At 48.6% G+C, this 23,858-nt stretch overlaps 1 protein-coding gene across 1 annotated transcript in view; it reads left to right on the top strand.

Annotated features, from left to right (window-relative positions):
• LOC140426708 (probable voltage-dependent R-type calcium channel subunit alpha-1E) overlaps positions 1 to 23,858 on the top strand; it is a 1,526,345-nt gene that overhangs the window by 1,440,448 nt on the left and 62,039 nt on the right. Inside the window, exons 40-41 of the mRNA XM_072511794.1 lie at positions 13,518 to 13,623; positions 21,808 to 21,915. Coding sequence (XP_072367895.1) covers positions 13,518 to 13,623; positions 21,808 to 21,915 — 214 coding nt within the window. The remainder of the gene's footprint in view (positions 1 to 13,517; positions 13,624 to 21,807; positions 21,916 to 23,858) is intronic.

Below are 23,858 nucleotides of genomic sequence, written 5' to 3'. Positions count from 1 at the left end.
GGTCATGGCTGTCATGATATTCAGGTAAACATCATAGCACATACATACTGATGGACAGATCAACGGACCAATCAACACACACACACAACACCACAGCCAATCACAGGCAAGAGCATACACAGTACAAAACAGGGAACACGACACTTCCTGAGCATTCCAGCAGGAGACAGCTCAGGGCACAAAGCTCATAGCAAGCCACTCAGACATCCACCATGTGCTGAGTGCCACTACAAGATAGTATTAGGAATAGGTCCACAGATTCTAGGGTTATGATCGAACCTCAGTAACCAGTTTACCACTGTAAATAAATGTTAGCAATAAAGCTGAGTTGTACCATTCGCAACTCTATTGGTTCGTCTGTGTAGCAGAGTATCCAACACATCAATGGCCGCAGATGGTGACGTTGTCCAAGTACGGGTATGTAGCCCATAAGCCGTACTGGTCTAACATTTGATCTATCGCCCTTTGAAAAACGGAGACTCCATTTGTGACGCCAAAGGGGACCCTGAGAAAGTGAAAAAGCCGACCGGCTGCTTCGAAGGCCGTTTAGGGGCGGTCCTCCGGGCGGATAGGGAGCTGACGATAGGTGGATTTTAGATCAATTGTGGAGAATACTTGGTACTGGGCGATCTGGTTCACCATTTCTGCTATGCCGGGGAGGGGGTACGCATCGAGTTGCGTAAAACGGTTTAAGGTCTGACTATAGTCCACTACCATTCGTTGCTTTTCCCCAGACTGGACTACCAATACTTGTCCTCTCCAAGGGCGGTTGCTCGCCTCTATGACCCCTTCTTTTAGTAGCCGCTGAACCTCTGACTTGATGAAAGTCATGTCTTGAGCACTGTACCGCCGACTCCTGGTGGCGACGGGCTTACAGTCGGGAGTGGTGCAACTTTAAGTGTTGCCAGGCTACATAACGTGAGTGGGGGCAGGGGTCCGCCGAACTTCAGTGTCAGGCTCCGGTGGCTGCACTGAAAGTCCAGACCGAGCAGCAAGGGGGCGCAGAGGTGAGGGAGGATATAAAGTTTAAAACGGGCGTATTTGGCGCCTTGAATAGCGAGGTTCGCGACACAATACTCCGTGATTTGGACAGAGTGGGACCCAGATGCGAGGGCGATAGTTTGGGAGGCGGGATAGGTGCGCAAGGAGCAGCGTCTTACCGTGTCTGGGTGAATAAAGCTCTCCGTGCTCCCGGAGTCAAAAAGGCAGGGGGTGTTGCAACTGTTGATTTGGACCTTGTGGTGAACCACTGTATTATGGGATGTAAGGTAGGACCTGCACTACAGGTGCACCGGTACCCACTGCCGGCTGGCTCCGCCCACTAAGATCTGTATAAATATGCATGACCTCCATTGCCCTGGCATTTCGCCAGCTGCAGCAGGAGGCCACGCATCTGACTGCAATAATGCCACAGTTGTACCCAATCTGCATCTTTGTGCAATTGATTGCGCATCAATTTATTGCAGTCAGATGTTTCCACAGAATGGATATCAGAATCAAACCCGATCGCCTGCAGCTAGATCCGCACTCGCCCAACGCCAGAAAATACTTTACTTACTGGCTAGCTTGTTTTGAGGCTTCCATCAACGCTGCGGACCCCGTGCCAACGGAGGCTCAGAAGATAAACGTCCTGTACTCCAGACTGAGCTCCAGCATGTTCCCGTTGATCCAAGACGCCTCGAATTACGCAAAAGCAATGGAAATCCTTAAAGAACACTGTGCTCAGAAGACAAACACGCTCTTTGCCAGGCATGTACTCGCCACCTGCTCACAACTACCTGGTGAGTCCATCGAAGACTTCTGGCGCGCCATAATTCTACTCATCCGGGACTGTGACTGTCAGTCCGTTACGGCCGCTGAACACGCTAATCTCCTCATGCGCGATGCTTTCGTGACGGGGATTGTGTCGGACCACATCCGAGAACGATTACTGGAAGGGGCCATGCTCGAATTAGCGGAGACGAAAACCTTGACACTCTCCATGACGGTCGCATCCCGTAATGTAGTCTTACCCCTCCCGCTGCGCTGCCTACTCTTCTACCGCTCCTGGAACCCGCCGTCGACCTCCTCAGCTAGAGCCCTGCCTTCCCAATATGCCTGCGTCGCACGCCGATCCGCGCACCCCGGGGGTCCCCGCTGCTACTTCTGTGGTCAGCAGAAGCACCCCCGCCAACACTGCCCGGCCCGCACTGCCGTTTGCAAATCCTGCAGTAAGAAGGACCACTTTGCGGCTGTGTGGCAGGCCCGCGCAGTCATTGCGATCGCGCCCGCTATCGCCCCCTCCCCCACGCCAAACGCACAATGGGCGCCACCATCTTCCCCTCCCGGGGCCATGTGCGACCAATGGGCGCTGCCATCTTGTCCCCCTTCGGCCACGTGGGTGCCGCCATCTTGTCCCGACCCCGCAATGTGCGCACCATGGGCGCCGCCATTTTGTTCCCCACAGGGTCTCCGAACATTCCGAGATTGGAACCGCACACGCTCGCAATCCGAAGCATTCGACGACTACCCGCAGCTCGCTTCGATGACGCTGGACCAATCCCGCCTGCACAACCTGGCCACCGCGTCGATGGCGGTGCAAATCAACGGCCACGTGACCTCATGCCTGCTGGACTCCGGGAGCATCGAAAGCTTCGTGCACCCAGATACGGTAAGGCACTGCTCCCTCGCGATCCATCCTGCCAATCAAAGGATCTTCCTAGCCTCCGGATCCCACTCCGACCCGATCCGAGGCTTCTGTACAGTCACCCTCACTGTCCAGGGCGTCGAATTTAATAACTTCCGCCCCCATGTCCTTCCTAATCTCTGCGCTGCACTCTTGTTGGGCCTGGACTCCCAGTGCAATCTCCAGAGCCTCACCCTCAAATTCGGCGGGCCCCTACCCCCCTTACCGTTTCGACCCCCCCTCCCTCTTTGCCAATCTAACTGCGGATTGCAAGCCCGTCGCCACCAGAAGCAGATGGTACAGCACCAAGGACCAAGACCTTCATCAGGTCCGAAGTCCAGCGGCTGCTTAAGGAGGCCAGCAACAGCCCCTGGAGAGCCCAAGTGGTAGTGGTTAAAACTGGGGAGAAACACAGGATGATCGTGGACTACAGCCAGACCATCAATCGGTACACGCAGCTCGACGCGTACCCCCTCCCACGCATATCTGATATGGTCAATCAAATTGCACAGTACCGGGTCTGCTCAACAATTGACCTGAAATCCGCCTACCACCAGCTCCCCATCCGGAAGTCGGACCGTCCATACACTGCCTTCGAGGCGGACGGTCGGCTCTATCACTTCCTTAGGGTCCCTTTCAACGACACAAACGGGGTCTCGGTCTTCCAAAGGGAAATGGACCGAATGGTCGACCAGTACGGTTTGCGGGCCTCCTTTCCGTACTTAGATAATGTCACCATCTGCGGCCATGACCAGCAGGACCACGATGCCAACCTCGGTAAATTCCTCTGCACTGCCATTCTTCTCAACCTGACTTATAATAAAGAGAAGTGTGTGTTCAGCACGACCCGGTTAGCCATTCTCGGCTCTGTAGTCCAAAACTGACTTCTCGGGCCCGACCCCAGCCGCATGCGCCCCCTCATGGAGCTCCCCCTCCCCCACTGCCCCAAGGCCCTCAAACACTGCCTGGGGTTCTGTTCCTACTACGCCCAGTGGGTCCCAAACTATGCGGACAAGGCCCGCCCACTCATTCAGTCCACCCAATTCCCTCTCGCGGCCGAGGCACAACATGGTTTCGCCCGCATCAGAGCAGACATCGCCACGGCCGGGATGCGCGCAGTGGACGAGTCACTGCCTTTCCAAGTAGAAAGCGACGCTTCAGATGTCACCTTTGCCACCACTCTAAACCAGGCAGGCAGACCCGTGGCATTCTTTTCCCGCACCCTTCATGCCTCTGAAATTCGACACTCATCCGTCGAAAAGGAGGCCCAAGCTATCGTTGAAGCTGTGCGGCATTGGAGGCATTACCTGGCCGGAAAGAGATTCACTCTCCTCACTGACCAACGGTCGGTAGCCTTCATGTTCAATAACACACAGCGGGGCAAGATCAAAAATGATAAAGTCTTACGGTGGAGAATCAAGCTCTCCACCCATAATTACGAGATTTTGTATCGCCCCGGTAAACTCAACGAGCCCCCAGACGCCCTCTCCCGAAGTACATGTGCCAGCGCACAAGTGGACCAACTCTGGGCCCTACACGACAGCCTTTGACACCCAGGGGTCACTCGATTGTACCATCTGGTCAAAGCTCGCAATCTGCCCTACTCCGTCGAGGAAGTAAGGACAGTCACCAGGGACTGCCAGGTCTGTGCGGAGTGCAAGCCGCACTTCTACCGGCCGGACCGTGCGCGCCTGGTGAAGGCTTCCCGCCCCTTTGAACGCCTCAGCATGGATTTCAAAGGGCCCCTCCCCTCCACCGACCGTAACACGTACATTCGCAGTGTGGTTGATGAGCACTCCAGATTCCCCTTCGCCATCTGCCATCCCCTGCCCCGATATGACGTCTGCCACCGTCATCAAGGCCCTCAACACCATCTTCGCTCTGTTCAGTTTCCCCGCCTACATCCACAGTGACAGGGGATCCTCATTCATGAGCGATGAGCTGCGTCAGTTCCTGCTCAGCAGGGATATCGCCTCCAGCAGGACGACCAGCTACAACCCCCGGGGAAACGGGCAAGTAGAACAGGAGAATAGGATGGTTTGGAGCGCTGTCCAGCTGGCACTACGGTCCAGGAACCTCCCAGCCTCTCGCTGGCAGGAGGTCCTCCCTGACGCTCTGCACTCCGTCCGGTCACTATTGTGCACCGTCACTAATAACACACCCCATGAATGTGTTTTTACCTTCCCCAGGAAGTCCACATCCGGGGTGTCTCTCCCGACTTGGATCGCAGCTCCAGGACCGGTCCTTCTCCGTAGGTACGTCCGACTCCACAAGGCGGACCCCTTGGTGGACAGGGTACACCTGCTCCACGCCAACCCTCAATATGCCTACGTGGAGTTCCCCGACAGCCGCCAAGATACTGTCTCACTCAGGGACCTGGCACCGTCAGTTTCCACCCCAACACACTCCTCCCACCGCGCCGCCAACATTGACCCCACCAGACCAACCCCTCCCCCCCTTCCCGCACAAGAGGACAAAGAGGATTTTGGCACGCTCCCAGAGTTCCCCGATGACTGGCCAGCATCAGCACCGCCACCACCACCATCGGTGCCACCTACACCACCGCCAGCACCGACTTCGCCGCCACCGTTACGCCGCTCCCAACGAAGCACCGAAGCACCAAAGCACCGGATCGGCTGAACCTTTGACAGACTCCGGACCGTCAACATGGACTTTTCTTTTTTTCTTCCTTGTTTTCCCCATTCCTAACACTGTACATGTTTATCGGCTGAACAAAGCGCTTCTGCAGGATTTCGACCGCCGTTTCGTACGTAGTAGCCGATTCGACCACAGAGGAGAGTCTGTGGCCCACCCGGGCATGTATTATGCTCAGCTTGCGAGGTCCTTCGACTGCAGTCTCTGAGGAGTTCAGGTAGGCCGCAAAGCACCAAAGCCAGTACTTAAAAATTTCAGCAGCCTCCGGCGACCGAGCGTCCAGATTGAGTTTCTCCGGCTTTAGACCGCTGTCCATCTTGAAGTAATCTGCTAATTAAATTGAGATACCCTCAATTACAACTCGAGAGAGATGATTGGTAATACAAAGGCTTTAATTAGCAGAGAACCAGACAGCTGCCGAGAAGTGCAAACTGCAAACTGCCCACTGAACATTACCTTATATACAGCTCCCTGGGGGGGGGCGGAGCCGGAGGCGAAGTCCCCAAGGGTTCCAAGCCTGGTCTTAAACGGATCGTTACATTAAGGGTACAGTTATCATTCATCACACTGGGTTGAGGGTCTCCAGAGGGGTGGCCTGTGTGGGCTCCCAGATGACCTGGGGCTCTTTGAACATTTACAGGACACAGTAAGCAGTCGGCAGAGTGAGCAGTCAGGGGCCAGTAACCTGTACCAAATGGTTGCCATTAAAGCAACTACCGCAGCAATGCGATACGTGTCCGGCCACCCGGATTCTGAGGGGAACACTCCGAATCCACGGGTCTGTCAAGTCGCTCCCCGCTACTGCCCCCCCCCCCCCGCCACTGACAGGCACCCCCCAGCAAGTGCTACATTTTCTACCCCTCTATAACTATTTAAAAAACTTCTCTTACCTCTTCTCTCTCCCTCAGAGGCCATGGCACCAGACCGTGCTTTTTAATAATTTTTGTGAACTGCGCCTGCGTGGTAACAGTGACCACAATTCAGTAAGTTTTAAAGTACTGGTGGACAAGGATAAGAGTGGTCCGAGGCTGAATGTGCTAAATTGGGGGAAGGCTAATTATAACAATATTAGGCGGGAACTGAACATAGATTGGGGGCAGATGTTTGAGGGCAAATCAACATCTGACATGTGGGAGGCTTTCAAGTGGCAGTTGAAAGGAATACAGGACCGGCATGTTCCTGTGAGGAAGAAAGATAAATACGGCAATTTTCGGGAACCTTGGATGACGAGTGATATTGTAGGCCACGTCAAAAAGAAAAAGGAGGCATTTGTCAGGGCTAAAAGGCTGGGAACAGACGAAGCCTGCGTGGAATATAAGGAAAGTAGGAAGGAGTCAGGAGGGCTAGAAGGGGTCACGAGAAGTCATTGGCAAATAGGGTTAAGGAAAATCCCAAGGCTTTTTACACGTACATAAAAAGCAAGAGGGTAGCCAGGGAATGGGTTGGCCCACTGAAGGATAGGCAAGGGAATCTATGTGTGGAGCCAGAGGAAATGGGCGAGGTACTAAATGAATACTTTGCATCAGTATTCACCAAAGGGAAGGAATTGGTAGATGTTGAGTCTGGAGAAGGGGGTGTAGATAGCCTGGGTCACATTGTGATCCAAAAAGACGAGGTGTTGGGTGTCTTAAAAAATATTAAAGGTAGATAAGTCCCAGGGCCTGATGGGATCTACCCCAGAATACTGAAGAAGGCTGGAGAGGAAATTGCTGAGGCCTTGACAGAAATCTTTGGATCCTCGCTGTCTTCAGGGGATGTCCCGGAGGACTGGAGAATAGCCAATGTTGTTCCTCTGTTTAAGAAGGGTAGCAAGGATAATCCCGGGACCTACAGGCCGGTGAGCCTTACTTCAGTGGTAGGGAAATTACTGGAGAGAATTCTTCGAGACAGGATCTACTCCCATTTGGAAGCACGGTTAGTGAGAGGCAGCACGGTTTTGTGAAGGGGAGGTCGTGTCTCACTAACTTGATAGAGTTTTTCGAGGAGGTCACTAAGATGATTGATGCAGGTAGGGCAGTAGATGTTGTCTATATGGACTTCAGTAAGGCCTTTGACAAGGTCCCTCATGGTAGACTAATACAAAAGGTGAAGTCACACGGTATCAGGGGTGAGCTGGCAAGGTGGATACAGAACTGGCTAGGCCATAGAAGGCAGAGAGTAGCAATGGAGGGATGCTTTTCTAATTGGAGGGCTGTGACCAGTGGTGTTCCACAGGGACCAGTGCTGGGACCTTTGCTCTTTGTAGTATATATAAATGATTTGGAGGAAAATGTAACTGGTCTGATTAGTAAGTTTGCAGACGACACAAAGGTTGGTGGAATTGCGGATAGCGATGAGGACTGTCGGAGGATACAGCAGGATTTAGATTGTCTGGAGACTTGGGCGGAGAGATGGCAGATGGAGTTTAATCCGGACAAATGTGAGGTAATGCATTTTGGAAGGGCTAATGCAGGTAGGGAATATACAGTGAATGGTAGAACCCTCAAGAGTATTGAAAGTCAAAGAGATCTAGGAGTACAGGTCCACAGGTCATTGAAAGGGGCAACACAGGTGGAGAAGGTAGTCAAGAAGGCATACGGCATGCTTGCCTTCATTGGCCGGGGCATTGAGTATAAGAATTGGCAAGTCATGTTGCAGCTGTATAGAACCTTAGTTAGGCCACACTTGGAGTATAGTGTTCAATTCTGGTCGCCATACTACCAGAAGGATGTGGAGGCTTTAGAGAGGGTGCAGAAGAGATTTACCAGAATGTTGCCTGGTATGGAGGGCATTAGCTATGAGGAGCGGTTGAATAAACTCGGTTTGTTCTCACTGGAACGAAGGAGGTTGAGGGGAGACCTGCTAGAGGTATACAAAATTATGAGGGGCATAGACAGAGTGGATAGTCAGAGGCTTTTCCCCAGGGTAGAGGGGTCAATTACTAGGGGGCATAGGTTTAAGGTGAGAGGGGCAAGGTTTAGAGTAGATGTACGAGGCAAGTTTTTTACGCAGAGGGTAGTGGGTGCCTGGAACTCGCTACCGGAGGAGGTAGTGGAAGCAGGGACGATAGGGACATTTAAGGGGCATCTTGACAAATATATGAATAGGATGGGAATAGAAGGATACGGACCCAGGAAGTGTAGAAGATTGTAGTTTAGTCGGGCAGCATGGTCGGCACGGGCTTGGAGGGCCGAAGGGCCTGTTCCTGTGCTGTACATTTCTTTGTTCTTTGTTCTTTGTCATTCCTGCCTGAGATGGGCAGAGAATCGCGGAGGTCTGGAGCATACTGGGTCAAACCCGGTAATGATATTTAAACGCATGCAAATGCGAGTTTTGCTTGCCGATGCCGGCGCAGGATGTGGATTGTGTTGTTGGGGACGTTGTATAGGTAGCTTTACTTTGTATCTAACCCCTGCTGTACCTTCCTGGGAATGTTTGCTGGGGACAGTGTAGATGGAGCTTTACTCTGTATCTAACCCCATGCTGTACCTGTCCTGGAAGTATTTGATGGGGACATTATAGAGGGAACTATACTCTGTATCTCACCCCATGTTGTACCTATCCTGGGAGTATTTTATGAGGAGTGTAGAGGGAACTTTACTCTGTATCTAACCACTATCCTAGGAATGTTTCCTGGGGACAGTGTAGATGGTTCCTTACTCAGTATCTAACCCCATACTATACCTGTCCTCGAATATTTTATGGGGACAATGTAGAGGTAGCTTTACTCTGTATCTACACCTGTGCTATGGCTGGCGTGAGAATATTTGATGGACACAGTGTAGAGAGAACTTTACTCTGCATCAACCCCATGCTGTACTTACTTAACCTGGGAGCATTTTGTGGGGACAGTGTAGAGGGAGCTTTACTCTGTGTCTAACCCCGTACTGTACCTGTCCTGAGAGTGTTTGATGGCAATAGTGTAGAGGGAGCTTTACTCTGTACCTGACCCTGTGCTGAATGCAAAGTCCTCTATTCCACAGCATTAACATTCCTCGCCTGAAATGTCCAAAAAAAAATCGAATACATGTAAGTCCTGCAACCACTTGAAGCTGCCCCAGGCCATTTCATTTACTGTAACCTGATGCATGAGTATGAAGACTTGTGTCCACCTCTTCTCCTCCATGTCTTGCAAGAACATATCTGCTTTGTTTGAAATCTGCACGAGTGGTGCATGGTTTAATCACTCATTTAATCCCTGATCTCCCACCCTGACACTCATTGTCACACTCTCTGTGCTAGAAAAACATAGTATTGTTAGAGCACTCCCTTGCCATTCAATGCTGCAAAGGCGGATGGTGTCCTCACGCATTGCAGGGCATTGTTTGGTCATTTCTGTCCTATGAATATATTATGTTGATTTAGTTGTTTACAGATTTTAGTTCTGCCAGAACTGAAAGATCAAGACGTGGGACATGTACAGGTAATCCCAAACTTCAAGATTTGATTGATCCATTTTTATCAGTGTCGACGGATCCTACATTTTCCGCTTGTGCCTCATCTGAGGTCAGAGGAAACACTGCTTATCGCAAAACTGAAAAATTCACTCAACCCCACTTGAGGCTGTTCCGGGTCAAGGCATCACACATTGAGTGAATCCAGGCAAGGAGGTGGTAGGGACAGTGCAGGGGCAGCTTTACTCTCTATCGAATCCTGTGCTGTACCTGTCCTGGGAGTGTTTGACGGGGACAATGTAGAGGGAGCTTTACTCTGTATCTAACCCCGTGCTCTACCTGTCCTGGGAGTGTTTGATGGGGACACTGTAGAGGGAGCTTTACTCTGTATCTAACCCCGTGCTGTACCTGTCCTGGGAGTATTTGACGGGGACAATGTAGAGGGAGCTTTACTCTGTATCTAACCCCGTGCTCTACCTGTCCTGGGAGTGTTTGATGGGGACAGTGTAGAGGGAGCTTTACTCTGTATCTAACCCAATGCTGTACCTGTCCTGGGAATGTTTGATGGGGACAGTGTAGAGGGAGCTTTACTCTGTATCTAACCCCGTGCTGTGCCTGTCCACCGAGTATTTCATGGGGACAGTGTCAAAAGAGCTTTACTCTGCATCTAACCCTGTGCTGTACCTGTCCTGGGAGTGTTTGATGGGGACAGTGTAGAGGGAGCTTTACTCTGCATCTAACCCCATGCTGTACCTGTCCTGGGAGTGTTTGATGGGGACAGTGTAGAAGGAGCTTTGTCTAACCAATGTTGGATCTGCTCACAAAGTGTTTGGGGGCAGTGTAGAGAGAATTTTAATCTAGCCCTTTATATTGAATAAGATGTCTACATTTTAGAGATGTGCCCAAAAGAACATAAGAAATAGGTACAAGAGGCAACCATTCGGCCCTTCAAACCTGCTCCACCATTCTGTACGATCGTAGCTGATCTTCCGCCTCAAGGCTCATTTCCCACTGCTCCGCATGTCCCTTGAATCCTGCAACCAAAAATCTGTCTATCCCAACCTTAAATATATTCAACGATAGAAAATCCACAACTACTTGTGTCTCAAAATTCCAGAGATTCACAACCCTAAGGGCGGCATGGTGGCGCAATGGTCAGCACTGCTGCCTCACGGCGCCGAGGACCCAGGTTTGATCCCAGCCCCAGGTCACTGTCCGTGTGAAGTTTGCACATTCTCCCCATGACGGCGTGGGTCTCACCCCCTCAACCCAAAGATGTGCCGGGTAGGTGGATTGGCCACACAAAACTGTCCCTTAATTGGACATTTTTTTTTAAAAGACATTCACAACCCTCTGAGTGATGACATTTCTCCTTGTCTCAGTCCTAAATTATCATCCTCCCATCCTAAGTTTGTGCCCCATGTTCTCGATTCCCCAGACCTCTCAGTAGCAACCCTATCAAGTTCCTTCAGAATTCTTTACGTTTCAACAAGATCACCATTCATTCTTCTAAACTCCACAGACTATAGACCCAGTTTACTCAGCCCTGGGACCAATTCAGTGAACCATCGCTTCCGATACAAGTAGCTCCTTCCTTCGATAAGGAGGCCAAAACTACACACAGTATTCCAGATGTGGTCTCACCAAAACCCTGTATAACTGCAGCAAGATGTTTTCATTCTTGTATTCTACCCTTCTTGCAATAAAGGCTAACTTGTCATTTGCCTTCCTATTTCTTTGCTGTATCTGCATGCTAACTATCTGTCTTCCTTGTGCAAGTACACCCAACACACATCAACATTCTTGCAATCAAAGTAATATCTTGGTATCAAAGTATTAATATATTAATACCTTCATATCAAAGTAATACCTTATACTTGCCCACATTACTCTACTGCCTCGTTGCCCACTCACATCACATATCAATCTCTTTTCAGAACTCTATGTCCTTAAAGCTTGCATTTCCACTTAGCTTTGTATCATCAGCAAATTTAGATACATTACTCTCTATCTCTGTCTAAGTCATTCATATAGATTATAAATAGTTGAGGCCCCAGCACTGATTTTGCAGCACTTCATTAGCCACAGCCTGGCACCTTGAAAATGCCACATTTATTACCTACTCATTGCTTCCTGTCCATTAATCAGTCCTCTAACTATGTTCATATGTCACCTCCAACTCTCTTCCTAACAGCACTAAATGAAAATGAAATGAAAATCGCTTATTGTCACAAGTAGGCTTCAAATGAAGTTACTGTGAAAAGCCCCTAGTCGCCACATTCCGGCGCCTGTTTGGGGAGGCTGTTATGGGAATCGAACCGTGCTGCTGGCCTGCCTTGGGCTGCTTTCAAAGCCAGCAATTTAGCCCTGTGCTGAACAGCCCCTTTCTAGTCCCTGTGGTGAAGGTACACTATGGGTGTACCTTCACCACAGGGACCGCAGCGGTTCAAGAAGACAGCTTGCCACCACCTTCTCAAGGGCAATTAGGGATGGGTGATAAATGCTGGCCCATCTCTTAAATGAATAAAAAGGTGTGTTAACCTTTTGTATGACAGCTTATCAAATGTCTTTTGGAAATCTGGGTTTCCAACATCCATTGGCTCCCTTTATCACCCTACTAGTTACATCGTCAAAAGATTCTCATAAATTTGGCAAACTGGGTTTCCCTTTCATAAAACCATATTGGCTCTGCCTGATCATACTATGATTTTCTCAGTACGTTGTTACGTATTTCTGAATAATGGCTGCCAGAATGTTCCTGATGGCTGATGTCAGGCTCGGCCTGTAGTTCTTCCCCCTCCTTTCTTGAATAACAGGCATTACATTTGCTATTTTCCAATACAGCATTGTTGCTTCATCTTCAACAGGGGCGAGTGGGGAGGGGGTGCTCAGGATGACCAATTCTGGTCCAGTCTCCTGTGCAGGCTGGAGGTGTGTCCATTTCCTTTTTGGTTTGAGCGCAGCGCAATAGGATGTCGTCTGACAAAAATGGATCATCTGTCACTTTGGGTGGAGAGATATTGAGTTGCATGTCACTCAGCAGCTTCTTCTGGTTAAGAAGACAGTGAGTCTAGCGTGAGTTGTCCTTATGGAAGTGTTGTATTGAAAGCTGACATTCACTGCGGAGGTGAGTGCTCACCTTCCAAATTGCACAAATTATTGAGTAAGTCATCACGAGAGGGGAGAGTGGCCTCGTTTAAGGTATCACTGCAAAATGTGGGTGATGTCGCCTGTTGCTGTTTGTTTAGTATGCTCTAGGGTTGCCAACTCTCCGGCATTTCCCTGGAGTCCAAAGGAATTAAAGATTGCCCTCCCAGACATAGCGAGCAAACAGAAAAGCAAATAATTGGGCCATTAAATGAACACATTTGCTTTAGTTAAGAAAATATTGCAGATGGCTTGGCTGTCAGTCAAAAATCATTCAATCAGGAAATGAAGAATTTGATAACTTTCCAATCAGCATATGAAGGCGGGGCAATATAGAGATGGACAGGCTGAGCAGCCAATGGCAGTAGTTTTGAGGGCAGGCAATTGGCGGTTATTTGCCAAAACTGCCAGAAATTCGTCCAACCAGAGTTGGCCACCTTAGCGGGTACCTTAAACAACTTGCTTTCTGTCCTCAGCGAGAGGAAGATCCAGCGAATGGAGGAACCTGGGAAGGAGGTTGAGGTGCAGGGGTTGGGGAATATGGTTGTGGCAACATTAAATTGCAGCACACAAACCATCACCATCACTGAAGCTCAAGAGTGTAACTAAGATTCCAGTTCTCCTATCTCTGGACAGGTAGCTGAACTGCTTGTGACTAGTTGTCCTCTCCTTTATAGAGGCTGGTACTGATGAATATGCCAGTGAACGAAGAGAAGACTGTCCACTTCACTTCTACCCTTATGGGCCTTATCAGGACTGCACTTCACATCAAGCTTGCAAAAGGTAAGAGGAATGTTCAGCATTGATATCACACCAGACAATGCATAGACTTTCTCTGCTGGGGTTAAGCGGGAGTTTTCATTTAAATCGCACCTTTAATGTGGTAAAACATACTGGGGTGTTTCACGAGAGCGGTTATCATACAAAATGTGATGCTGAGCCATATATCAGGGCAGGTGACCGAAAGCTCGAGCAAAGAGGTAGGTTTTAGTTAACATCTTAAAGGAGATAGAGACAGAGATTTAGGGATGGAATTCCAGAGTTTAGGGCCCAGGCAGCTGAAGGGACGGTTGCCACTGGTGGTAGAGCAAATCGAAATCGGGAGATGCTCAAGGGGCCAGAAGGTTGTTGGCTGGAGGAGATTATGGAGATTGGGAAGGACCTGAAAAGAAGGACGATCATTTTATAGTCAGGATGGTATTTAAAATCAAGGCTAGACCTGACCATGAGCTGACGTAGGTCAGCGAGCACAGCGATGGGTGTCATAGAATTATAGAATTTACAGTGCAGGAGGCCATTCGGCCCATCGTGTCCGCACCAGCTCTTGGAAAGAGCACCCTACTTAAGCCCACACCTCCGCCCTATCCCATAACCCAGCAACCCCACCTAACCCAAGGGCAATTTAGCATAGCCAATCTACCTAACCAGTACTTATTTGGACTGTGGGAGGAAACCGCAGCACCCGGAAGAAACCCACTCAGACACAGATGACCAGAGCTTGATGTAAATTAAGACACGAGTAGCAGAGTTTTGGATGACCTTGAGTTAATGGAGAGTCAGAATTGATTGTTATTGTAATCGTTACGTTTGGAGGGGAGAAAGGCATAGGTGAGGCACTCGGCAGCAGATGAACTGAAGACTGGCATAACTAGGTGGCGTTCCAGAGATTGAATTATTTGACCTTAATTTGAAACTGTTTAATGACCACAGTCTTGTAGTGGTAATGTCCTGGACAATCCAGAGACCTAAGCGATGCAAGTTCAGATCACACCGTGCAAAATTTGATTTCAGTTTTAAAAAATCACCAAATTAAAAATAATGGGCTGGATTCTCCATTTCAGCGGCAAGGTGGCGGCTGAAACGGAGAATTTGCGGGCGTTTTACGACGCAGAAATCAGCGGCGAACCTTCACCGATTCCGGCTTCCGTGCCGAAAACAGCTGGAGAATGGCCGGGTCTCTGGCTGCATATGCGCACGGCGACGACCTGCACCGGCCGTGCCTTACAACATGGCGCCGGCCGTGCGTGGACCCGATAGGCCATTTGCGACCCCACAGGACACCCAGGCCACCCCCTGGCCAACCCCCTACCAGTCCCCTCCCTCGGCCAGCCGCACAGATCCCGGCCGAGTTAGGCGGCACTGGACAGTCTTCAGCCGCCACGCCAGGTCCCCGACCGCTCAGACCACACGTCAACCACGCGGTCGGGAACTTGGCCCATCGGGGGCGGAGCATCGCGGGAGGGCCTGCTGATGATGCGCCAACGCCGTTGCAACGGCGCACGTCTCACGAAGTGATGATGCCATTTCAGAGGGGGCAGAGGCTTGAAAACCGGCATCAAAACTGCGCCGACCCCGATGTGGGCGTCAGAATGGATTCTCCACCCGTTCGCAAATTCCAGTAACAAAATAAGAGACCAAATGAACTTTACAACACTAACCACATTTTAAATGCTATTAAAGTTGTGTGGAACATCCTGAGGCCATGAATTTTAATCAGCTGATATGTGTACTGGTAATTTGATGTAAAGGTTCCCACAGCTCAAGGGTGACGTCCCTCAACCTTCTAACAGTACCCCAAGTGGAGTGGATTTAGGTGCCTGTCTCTTCAAGACAGTACCACACTTACTACTTAGGTGTGCTGTCCTCACATTTATGCATATAAAATTAATATAATTGATCTTCCTCACTTATGATGGTAAATTGCATTCAGTTCTGCATACTTAGAGCCAAGATAATTCCACCTTGTATTTTGCAACTATAACTTACCAACAGTTTTACATCCCTGTCACTGAAATCGCTGGTTTTGTCCAATCGGACATTTCCAACTCGAAGCCGAGATTTAACTCTGGGCTCCACAGTGCCAAAAGACTGCTTAATCGATCTGAGGAGTTGACACGCCGTGTGCCATCCCACCGTCATGAACACATTTGCTGATCTGGTCACGCTGTATCACCGGGAATTCAGCTATAAAGAATTACGACCAATCTTAATCCTCTCGTCAACATATACATTCAAAATAAATGTCTGACTTCAGACAATACATGCATTTACAGTGCATCAGCCATCCACGTTTTTCAGACGTCATTTCATTTTGAAATCGATTCAACCACAAAATATTTCAATGCACACGGGGATAGATAATGAGTTGGATTATGAGATGAATGCAATGCTCATCAAATTCTGAAGCCATACCTGCCTTCATGGTGGGAAATTTGAGACTCGGGCAGAGTCCACAGACCAGGCAAGCTGCAATCCTGCTCCTAAGTCGCAATCTAAACCGGATCACTGAACATTTAAAAATACACCTCCCTTCCAATTGTTACCTTTTCCTTTCATAACATGGACGTAACTTGTAGGAGGCAATACTAAGCTTTTCCTCCAGATCAAAAGACCCCATATACTGGCTATATCATCATCTGAGAAGTCTTCATTGTAATACTGCCTTCTACAAAAGCACGTGATAAACAGAACAGAACCACATCGATATGTAACGCAACACCAGTCTTGATCTCACCCCCCACCCCACCCCCACTCTCTCAGAGAGATATCTGTACACTGACTTGTGTGTCTCACTCACTCTCCATAAGGAGATGAATATTAATGACTTAAGGGAAGCAAATGTACTATTGCCAAGTTTTCAAGACACAAAGACAAGTGGGAAGGCAAGTGGTGAGGGTGACTCAAAAAGTCTACAGAGGGATTTAGACAGCTTAAGTGAGTGGTCAAAATCTTGGCAAATCTTGGAAAATGTGACATGCACTTAGGTAGGACAAATAAAGGAGCTGAATAGTATTTACATGGAGAAAGACTGTAGTAGAAAGTTGCAGCACACAGGGATTTTGGGGTCCTCGTGCATAAATCACAAAAAGTTGGCATGCTGGTTCAGCAGGTAATAGGGAGGGCAAATGTAATGTTGGCCTTTATTTCAAAGGGAATAGAGTATACAGATAGGGAAGATTTGCAAAAGCTATACCAGGCATGAGTAACACATCTGGAATACTGTGAACAGTTTTGGTCCCCTTATCAAAGGAAAGATATACTGGCATTGGAGACAGTCAAGAGAAGGTTCACTAGGTTGATCCTGGGTATGGAGGGATTTTCTCATGAGGTGAGGTTGAGTGGTAGGGCCTGAATTCAGTTTAGAAGAAGCAGAGGCAAACCTATTGAGACGTATAGGATTTGAAGGGGGCTTGACAGGGTAGATGCTGAAAGGTTGCCCTTGTGGGTCTAGGACCAGAAGGCATAATCTCAGAGTAATGGGTCATCCATTTAAGAGAGAGATGAAGAGGAAATTCTTCTCTCAAGAGGCTAGTGAATCTGTGGATTTTTGTTACCGCATAGAGTTGTAGAGGCTGGCCTGTTAAGTATGTTCAAGGCTGAGATAGGCAGATTTTTAATCAGTGAGGGAATTAAAGGTTATGGAGGTAAGGTGGGAAAGTGGATTTGAGGATTATCATATTAAATCAATCAGGATCTCATTGAATGGCAGAGCAGACCTGGTGGGCAGAATGGATTACTTCTGCTCCTACGTCTTATGGTCTTATCCATACACCGACTGGTGTCTCTCAGTCCCCTCTCCATGTGGAGATATTTGTACACTGACTGGTATCTCTCAGTCCCCTCTCCATACGGAGATATCTGTACACTGATTGGTATCTCTCAGTCCCCTTTCCATACGGAGATATCTGTACACTGACTGGTATCTCTCAGTCCCCTCTCCATACGGAGATATCTGTACACTGACTGGTATCTCTCAGTCCCCTCTCCATACGGAGATATCTGTACACTGACTGGTATCTCTCAGTCCCCTCTCCATACGGAGATATCTGTACACTGACTGGTATCTCTCAGTCCCCTCTCCATACGGAGATATCTGTACACTGACTGGTATCTCTCAGTCCCCTTTCCATACGGAGATATCTGTACACTGACTGGTATCTCTCAGTCCCCTCTCCATACGGAGATATCTGTACACTGACTGGCATCTCTCAGTCCCCTCTCCATACGGAGATATCTGTACACTGACTGGTATCTCTCAGTCCCCTCTCCATACGGAGATATCTGTACACTGACTGGTATCTCTCAGTCCCCTCTCCATGTGGAGATATTTGTACACTGACTGGTGTCTCTCAGTCCCTATCCATACAGAGATATCTGTACACTGACTGGTATCTCTCAGTCCCCTCTCCATACGGAGATATCTGTACACTGACTGGTATCTCTCAGTCCCCTCTCCATACGGAGATATCTGTACACTGACTGGTATCTCTCAGTCCCCTCTCCATGTGGAGATATTTGTACACTGACTGGTATCTCTCAGTCCCCTCTCCATACGGAGATATCTGTACACTGACTGGTATCTCTCAGTCCCCTCTCCATACGGAGATATCTGTACACTGACTGGTATCTCTCAGTCCCCTCTCCATATGGAGATATCTGTACACTGACTGGTATCTCTCAGTCCCCTCTCCATACGGAGATATCTGTACACTGACTGGCATCTCTCAGTCCCCTCTCCATACGGAGATATCTGTACACTGACTGGTATCTCTCAGTCCCCTCTCCATACGGAGATATCTGTACACTGACTGGTATCTCTCAGTCCCCTCTCCATGTGGAGATATTTGTACACTGACTGGTGTCTCTCAGTCCCTATCCATACAGAGATATCTGTACACTGACTGGTATCTCTCAGTCCCCTCTCCATACGGAGATATCTGTACACTGACTGGTATCTCTCAGTCCCCTCTCCATACGGAGATATCTGTACACTGACTGGTATCTCTCAGTCCCCTCTCCATGTGGAGATATTTGTACACTGACTGGTGTCTCTCAGTCCCTATCCATACAGAGATATCTGTACACTGACTGGTATCTCTCAGTCCCCTCTCCATACGGAGATATCTGTACACTGACTGGTATCTCTCAGTCCCCTCTCCATACGGAGATATCTGTACACTGACTGGTATCTCTCAGTCCCCTCTCCATGTGGAGATATTTGTACACTGACTGGTATCTCTCAGTCCCCTCTCCATACGGAGATATCTGTACACTGACTGGTATCTCTCAGTCCCCTCTCCATACGGAGATATCTGTACACTGACTGGTATCTCTCAGTCCCCTCTCCATATGGAGATATCTGTACACTGACTGGTATCTCTCAGTCCCCTCTCCATACGGAGATATCTGTACACTGACTGGTATCTCTCAGTCCCCTCTCCATACGGAGATATCTGTACACTGACTGGTATCTCTCAGTCCCCTTTCCATACGGAGATATCTGTACACTGACTGGTATCTCTCAACCCCTCTCCAGACGGAGATATCTGTACACTGACTGGCATCTCTCAGTCCCCTCTCCATACGGAGATATCTGTACACTGACTGGTATCTCTCAGTCCCCTCTCCATACGGAGATATCTGTACACTGACTGGTATCTCTCAGTCCCCTCTCCATACGGAGATATCTGTACACTGACTGGTATCTCTCAGTCCCCTCTCCATGTGGAGATATTTGTACACTGACTGGTGTCTCTCAGTCCCTATCCATACAGAGATATCTGTACACTGACTGGTATCTCTCAGTCCCCTCTCCATACGGAGATATCTGTACACTGACTGGTATCTCTCAGTCCCCTCTCCATACGGAGATATCTGTACACTGACTGGTATCTCTCAGTCCCCTCTCCATGTGGAGATATTTGTACACTGACTGGTATCTCTCAGTCCCCTCTCCATACGGAGATATCTGTACACTGACTGGTATCTCTCAGTCCCCTCTCCATACGGAGATATCTGTACACTGACTGGTATCTCTCAGTCCCCTCTCCATATGGAGATATCTGTACACTGACTGGTATCTCTCAGTCCCCTCTCCATACGGAGATATCTGTACACTGACTGGTATCTCTCAGTCCCCTCTCCATACGGAGATATCTGTACACTGACTGGTATCTCTCAGTCCCCTCTCCATATGGAGATATCTGTACACTGACTGGTGTCTCTACAACCCACTCCATCAGGAGATATCTACACTGACAGGTGTCTCTCAGTCCCCTCTCCTCTGGAGATATCTGTACACTGGCTGGTGTACAGACATTGGTAGGATGCAGAGCTGGGCCGAAAAATGGCAGATGGAGTTTAAGCCTGATAAGTGCGAGGTGATTCATTTTAGCAGAAAAAATTTGAATGCGGATTACAGGGTCAACGGCAGGGTTCTGAGGAACGTGGAGGAACAGAGAGATCTTGGGCTTCATGTCCACAGATCTGTGAAGATTGCCACTCAAGTCGATAGAGCCGAGAAGGAGGCCTATAGTGTGTTAGCGTTTATTAACAGGGGGCTTGAGTTTAAGAGCCGGGGGGTTATGCTGCAACTGTACATGACCCTGGTGAGACCACATTTGGAGTATTGTGTGCAGTTCTGGTCACCTCACTATAGGAAGGATGTGGAAGCATTCGAAAGGGTGCAAAGAAGATTTACCAGGATGCTGCCTGGTTTGCAGGATAGGTCTTATGAGGAAAAGTTGAGGGAGCTACGGCTTTTCCCTTTGGAGCGGCGGAGGATGAGAGGTGAATTAATAGAGGTTTATAAGATGATGAGGGGGATAGATAGAGTGGACATTCAGAGACTATTTCCTCGGGTAGATGTAGCTGTTACAAGGGGGCATAACTATAAGATTCAGGGTGGGAGATATAGGAGGGATGTCCGAGGTAGGTCCTTTACTCAGAGAGTGGTTAGGGTGTGGAATGGACTGCCTGCTGTGATAGTGGAGTCGGACACTTTAGGAACTTTCAAGCGGTTATTGGATATTGGAGCACACCAGAATGACAGGGAGTGGGACAGCTTGATCTTGGTTTCGGACAATGCTCGGCACAACATCGAGGGCCGAAGGGCCTGTTCTGTGCTGTACTGTTCTATGTTATATGTTCTTCTGCACCTCCGGGGTCCGTATCCCTCTATTTCTAACCTATTCATAGATTTGTCAAGATGCCTCTTAAACGTTGTTATCATACTTGTTTCCACCATCTCCCTCCGCAGCGAGTTCCAGGCACTCGCCACCCTCTGTTAAAAAAACACTTGCCTGGCACATCTCCTCTAAACTTTGCCCCTTGCATCTTAAACCTATGACCCTAAGTAATTTACTTTTCTACCCTGGGAAAAAGCTTCTGACTATCCACTCTGTGCATACCACTCATAATTTTGTGAACTTCTATTAGGTCACCCCTCAGTCTCCATCGTTCCAGTCTCCATGAGGAGATATCTGTACACTGACTGGGATTTCTCAGACACTCTACATGAGGAGATAAGGTAAAGGGTAAAGTCACCATAGTCTCAGATGACCATCGGCTGCTTTCCGCTTTGAGTGGCAGAGCTGACTGGTGGTGGTTTGACCTGAGGATCACCACACCTCAGGCAAGGAGCAAGGTTGAGAAGGTGGGCCTTCATGAATAACCTCAGCTGGTATAGTAATTGAACCCATGCTGGGGCAGCATGGTGGCGCAGTGGATAGCACTGCTGCCTCACGGCGCCGAGGTCCCGGGTTCGATCCTGGCTCTGGGTCACTGTCCATGTAGAGTGTGCATGTTCTCCCCGTGTTTGCGTGGATTTCGCCCCCACAACCCAAAGATGTGCAGGGTAGGTGGATTGGCCACGCTAAATTGCCCCTTAATTAGAAAAAATTAATTGGGTACTCTAAATTTATAAAATAAAGGAAAAAAAGTATCTGAACCCATGCTGCTGGCCTTGCTCTACATCACAAACCAGCTGACTAGCCCACTGAGCTAAATGGGGCAATGTCTGTACACTGACTGTCATCTCTCAGTCCCTCTCCATGAGGAGATATCTGTACAGTGATTGACATCCATCAGTCTCTCTCAGGATATCTCTGTACTCTTGATTTCCGCTCTGGGTGTGGGTTATATTGAGATACGTATTCAGGTGTAGCTCTGGAATAAACTCTCTTTCAGGTGGAGCAGACAAGCAGCAGTTAGATGCTGAGCTACGAAAGGAGATCATGACTATTTGGCCTCACCTCTCACAGAAGACGCTGGACCTTCTCGTTCCCATGCACATGCGTAAGTGAAGCATCTCCTGGGTGAATACTCCTTTCCCAAGGCACAAATGGTTTTCTTCAGCACTTCGAGCAGGAGTCAGCAACCTTTCAGAAGTGACGTGCTGAGTCTTCCTTTATTCACACTAATTTAAGGTTTTGCATGCCAGGAATACATTTTAACATTGATTATGTCTCAATGTATAATTACCATAATCTTATCAGTTCAGTGTGATCCTTGCGCTTACGAACATATGAATATTCGAAATAGGAACAGTAGGCCATTAGTCCCCTCTAGCCTGTTGTACCATTCAATAAGATTATGGCTGATCTGTTTGTGTTTCAAGTTCTACATTCCCATCTACCCCCCCCCCCCCCCCCGGTAATCTTTGATCCCTTTTGGAGAGTACCAAATTCACACAACCCTTTGAGAGCAAAACAATTCTCCTCATCTTTGTTCTAAAAGGGTGATCCCTAATTTCAAATCAGTGCCCCTAGCTCTCGGCTCACCCACAAGAGGAAGCAGCCTTACCTTGTCAAGACCATAGAACAAAGAAAAATACCGCACAGGATCAGGCCCTTCGGCCCTCCAAGCCTGTACCGGCCATGACACCAAACAAGCCTCCCCTTAATCTTCTAAACTCCAGTGGAAACAAACTCAGTCTGTCCAACCTTTCTTCATAAGACAAGCCGCTCATTCCAGTTATCAATCAAATAGAATCATAGAATCCCTTCAGTGGAGAAGAAGGCCATTCAACCCATCGAGTCTGCACCGAGCCTAGTGTTATGGGCGAGGCTTTTCAGAACCCCAAAATGTATCATGGAGATCAACCAACCTCTCCCTTTAATGGATTTGTTGCTTTTCCGAGCACACTGCTTTTTCCCTAGGTGTGGGATTACAATTATGCAATTATGGACACGTGGGTTTTTAAACACAAAACACTGTTTATCCCATGTACTCAACTTAACATCTTAAATAAACATTGGATCTCTTAACACCCCTTACGTCAAAGATAACTCAGAAAATATTGCAACAGTAAATAATTCCTTAAAATGTTTCTTCAAACTTCCAAGAGACCTTTAAACAGTATCACATCAGGTTAAAGGATATATATATATTTTGTAGAATGGCAGAGATTGTCGCAAACTGGCTTTCTACTTTTAAACTGCTCTCAGCAAAACCAGCCAGGCACTTTTTAGCTGCTCTCAGCAAAACCAAACTGCAAAACTTGCAGCTCTCTGGAAACACACAGACACTGCTTTTAAACTGAAGCTAAAAACCTGCAAAACTAAACTGCTTTTTAAACTGCTCTCAGCAAAACCAGCCAGGCATTTTTCAAAACTGAAACTTCAAAATGGCTGAACTGAGCTGAGCTCCACCCACTCTATGACATCACTGTTTTCTTCAAGATACATTGCTTAAACATCCAGTTCTTAAAGGCACTCTTGCATGACACTGGGAAAGAGTACCTTACCTAGGCCCACACTGCCACTCCATGCCCGTAACCTAACCTTTTTGGACACTAAGGGGCAATTTGAGCATGGCCAATCCACCTAATCTACACATTTTTGGACAGTGGGAGGAAACCGGAGCACCTGGAGGAAACCCACTCAGACACGGGGAGTAAGTACAAACTCCACACAGGCAGTGGCCGGAATTGAACCCGGGTCCCTGATGCTGTGAGGCAGCAGTGCGCACCACTGTTTCACCGTGCCACCCACTTCCTTGTTTTTCCTGAGTTTTATAATGTCTGACATGATTTAGTACCCACCTCCCCAGTATGTAATTCCTGGGAAACATGTAATTTTAAACTGAAGACTTATTAACCCAAACATTTATTGAACATAGAACATACAGTGCAGAAGGAGGCCATTCAACCCATCGAGTCTGCACCGACTCACTTAAGCCCTCACTTCCACCCTATCCCTGTAACCCAATAACCCCTCCTATCCTTTTTGGAATCTAAG

This window comes from Scyliorhinus torazame, chromosome 7 (genome assembly GCF_047496885.1).
Source record: "Scyliorhinus torazame isolate Kashiwa2021f chromosome 7, sScyTor2.1, whole genome shotgun sequence".
Taxonomy (NCBI): domain Eukaryota; kingdom Metazoa; phylum Chordata; class Chondrichthyes; order Carcharhiniformes; family Scyliorhinidae; genus Scyliorhinus; species Scyliorhinus torazame.
The sequence above is the reverse complement of the archived record's forward strand: the minus strand, read 5'-3'. Positions and strand labels throughout refer to the sequence as shown.